At 47.2% G+C, this 3,739-nt stretch overlaps 1 protein-coding gene across 1 annotated transcript; it reads right to left on the bottom strand.

The window, feature by feature from the left end:
- Positions 1–562: 562 nt before the first annotated feature.
- LOC112122182 (zinc finger CCCH domain-containing protein 3-like) lies at positions 563–2,000 on the bottom strand (the record flags this gene model as incomplete). The annotated part of the gene is made up of 1 exon (XM_024221029.2): positions 563–2,000. A coding segment is annotated over one exon (1,438 nt), but the record flags the coding sequence as incomplete, so codon positions are not given.
- Between the last annotated feature and the right edge of the window lie 1,739 nt (positions 2,001–3,739).

The following is a 3,739-nucleotide window of genomic DNA, read 5'->3' as shown; positions in this document are numbered from 1 at the left end:
CGTCTGAAGGCCAGGATGTGGCCCCTGGGCCGTAGTTTGCCCACCCCTGGACTAACACTGCTACCCCTCCGAAACCTGTTTCCTTACTGACTTCTTTTCCCCCACTGAATACTAGCTTATTATTGTAGGTATCTAATAAGAGCTGTGGGCAATATATATTTGGAGGGGGATACGGTTTGGGAAAAAGGAAAGGGAACAGCAGTTGTTTGTGGGAAATAAAGCAGTTGAAGTTTAAGGACTCTCACCTCTCAAAAGCAGCATATTTCATGCTGATCTGAAAGTCCCATGTTTGGAAAGGAAGCAGCAAGTATTTCTTTGTACTGCGATAGCACCTAGCAAGCCCAGTCATGGACCAGGACCACACTGGGCTACGCACTGTACACAGAACACAAAGAAGGTCCCTGTTCCACAGAGCTTACAATGTAAATAATTGAGTATTTGCTCCCATTGAAGTCAATGGCAAGACTCCTATGGACTTCAATGAAAGTAGGAACTGGCCCCGGGAGAAGTGCAAAGAAGGTTAGTACCAGCTACAGAACTTCAGAAACAACTAGTGACTTACCAGCAACTCCCCTTTCTCCTGATGATTTTGGTCCGGCTCTTCACTTTATAAGTGGAAAGTGCAGCATCGTTGAAAGATGACTTCAACCCACCATGACCGATGGATGCGTTGCTTAGAGTCTGAAGGCCAAGGTTGGCTCTGGAAACCTGGGAGACTCCAGCCTCCTTTCGTCCCTCAGACTGCCACCTGAACACTGACTTGGAAGCTGAAGAAGGTGGCTGTAGGCTGGATGCTTTCCATTTGTATTTACTAGGAGAGGCATCCAGCTTCAAATGCACTCCGGATTTCTTCAGCTTTGCTCCCAAGTCCCCCTTTGGCAGTGGCTTAGCAGTTCTCTCTGCTCCCACAGAAAGCTTCCTAGTGCTTTCAGAAGCTCTAGGGCTGGTCCATCTCTTTACAGCACGAGGGCATTTACTAGGATTTGCTACCCACGTATAGTTGGTTTTCCTGAACTTAGAAGCTTTACTGGAGACTGGCGTTGAGGCAGCTCTTTGGAAACTGGGGAGCTTGTGTGGTACTGCAAACTGGTTCTTCACTGGGTTTATCCCAACCTCTGAAGTCACAGCCTGAAGTGAGCTTGTGTGTGCCTCAGATTTTCCAAGGGTCTTTGGCTCCTTCAAAGTATCTCTTCCTGCCGTGACTTGCTCTGAACTACAGTGAGATGGAACGTGTGCTACTGGCTTCTTCCAGGCTACCAACCAGCCTGATTCTCGATCAGGAAGTGCTGAAGGCTGTTGAGGCTTGGATTTTAATGCTATGGCACTTTCACTGATAACGTCACGTAACTCAGGGGCACTTTTAGCCAGTTTCGCAGTCCGAAGTTTGCCCAGTTCCTTTGCATATGCTGGGCTTGCGTCATCTCTGCCTCCAGCAACAGCAGGCTGGTGCAATGAACTCTGGGAGACAGAGAGAGACGTTTCTTTGTCCTCTTTTTGAGCAACACTTTGAAAGCTAGAACTTTCATGAACCTTTTCATTTCCCTTTGGAGCAGCTATGGCTGCTTTCATCCCAGAGGAACTCTGCTGGGATCCCAACTCACTAACGTTTCTATTGTCCAAGGCTGAGCTAGTCCTCTGTGGCAGTTTGACTCCTATGACTATACCACCTGTTGCTAAGCCCACTTGCCTTTCCGAGCCTGTTCCCTGTGGCCCAGGAGGCTGGTTATTCCTTTGGCTCACAAAAGCCTGAAGTGTGTTAGCAGATGCACTGCTTCCAGGATGATGTGTTGATGCAGGCGGTCTGTTTACAAGGGAGTATTTTTTCCTCCAGGAGTTACCTTGAGGTGATTGGAAATCCCTTGGAGCTTGCTGAGAATATCTTGCGGTGAATGTTCCCTGACTGTTGAAGGCAGTCTGCCTGGGATTTCTCCACCTTGGAGTCCTGGAGGGCGGGGGCACTGGTGCATTTCCATGGATGTTTTTATGGTCATTTATGAGACCTGAAGAAAGCAAAACAACCTCTGTTAGTTGCATCTTCCACAACAGTCTTGCAACAGCAAGTTATGCAAATTGATTGTCTTCACGTTGCACTGAAAACACCTGTTCTACATGAGCTCTCATGCTCAGTAGGTTTCAGACATCATCACGAATGCTGGAAGAAAAGCTGAGCTATGTAATGATTACAGATTTCTTATTGTGGATCTTTACATAGCAATCGAATACTGCATCATCCCACTTTCTGGCCCTGGTTAGTTCCTCTTATATGCACCAGTCTTGAATTCACTACTCTGATCATTGTTCCTGTAGATCACTTGTGGTGAGAGTGGCGGTAGGAGGGAGGACAGACAAGAAGGGGAGAAAACTTACTGCTTATTTCTTTTATAGGTATCTTTTTAGCTCTCACCATTGCATCTCTGAGCCCCTTTATAGTGGAGATTGCCTAGCAACCCTAACCTGATCCCTGCTCATATACAGCACAATATAGTCCCCTATAGAGGTGCTTATTATTTGGTCTAGGAAAGGAAGGGTAGACTTATTATTAAAGCAAGAGACTAAGAGCCAGGAGGCTTGGGATCTAATCCCATCTCCACCACTGATTAACAATGCAAGTGAGTCACTTGGGCAAATCACTTCATGTCTCTGTGCCTCAATTTCCCTATTAACAATAATATGGATGAATATGCTTCCAGGGGTAGAGGGATTGCGAGACTTGTAAAATATCAATATTTATAAAGCACTTTGGGATCTTCAGATGAAAGGGGTTAACAAAGGACTATATCTGAGCCCCGCATTATTACGAGGGATCTCTGTGTGCTTTAATGAAGAAAACAAGTTTTTCCTGCTGCCAAAAACTAGACCACATAGCTGCAGAAAGGCAACATAAGCTGACCTGCCAGCTAAACTCCCTGCCCACAAACTGCTCCACTGATGTTGAAATGTATTTCAAAATCCAGCAGCAACAAGACACACATCAAAACACAAATAAAATCTCATGACTTTTTCTGCTGCTCTTCATTCCACCCCCCAGAACCACACTTGGTCTGTATTACATCTAATAAAATTATGAGATCCCCAGAGCAAGGACCGAGTCATCTTACTTGCGTGTACAGCTCTATGCATGCCTGTGGTGGTGCAAAATTAGTGATAAGAGACCAGGTGTATCTGGTTGTGTCCAACTCAGACAGTACTGGTATGTCTACACTGCAAAGAAAAATGTGTGTTGCAGTGTCTCAGAGCCTGGGGCTAAAAACAACAGTGTATATGTTCAGGCTCCGGCTGGAGCCCAGGCCCTGAGACCCACCCTCCTCACTGGGTTTCAGAGCCCAGGCGGGAACATTGACACTGCTATTTTTAGTCCTGTAGTATGTGCCCAAGCTGGCCTGGGCTCTAAGACTCACTGCTACAGGGTTTGGGGTTTTTTGTTGTCTAGAGGTACCCTCGGTCAAAGATAAGAGCCCTGACAGAGGGGAGAGCACAAGTGGATTTGCAGGACCCAAGGTGGGGTTTCTAGCACTGCAAATTAGAAAAATCAACCTTGCAACCCACAAAGCAGGGCATCCCTCAGCGCAGGCATGGGATCTCAGCTGGTGTCTTTCCCCAGGAACTAGACAAGGTCACACAAACAGGTCCCAGCCTCTCTGCAAAGGGCCTGAGAGGCTGGGGGAGCCTTTTAGGGATCCCAGGGGAGGCAAGGAAGGTGCCCAGTCTTTGCACCACAGCTCAGACTGAGGGGCCACAC

The sequence above is a fragment of the Terrapene carolina genome, unplaced genomic scaffold (assembly GCF_002925995.2).
Source record: "Terrapene carolina triunguis isolate 2854851 unplaced genomic scaffold, T_m_triunguis-2.0 Scaffold22032, whole genome shotgun sequence".
Taxonomy (NCBI): Eukaryota; Metazoa; Chordata; order Testudines; family Emydidae; genus Terrapene; species Terrapene triunguis.
The sequence above is the reverse complement of the archived record's forward strand: the minus strand, read 5'-3'. Positions and strand labels throughout refer to the sequence as shown.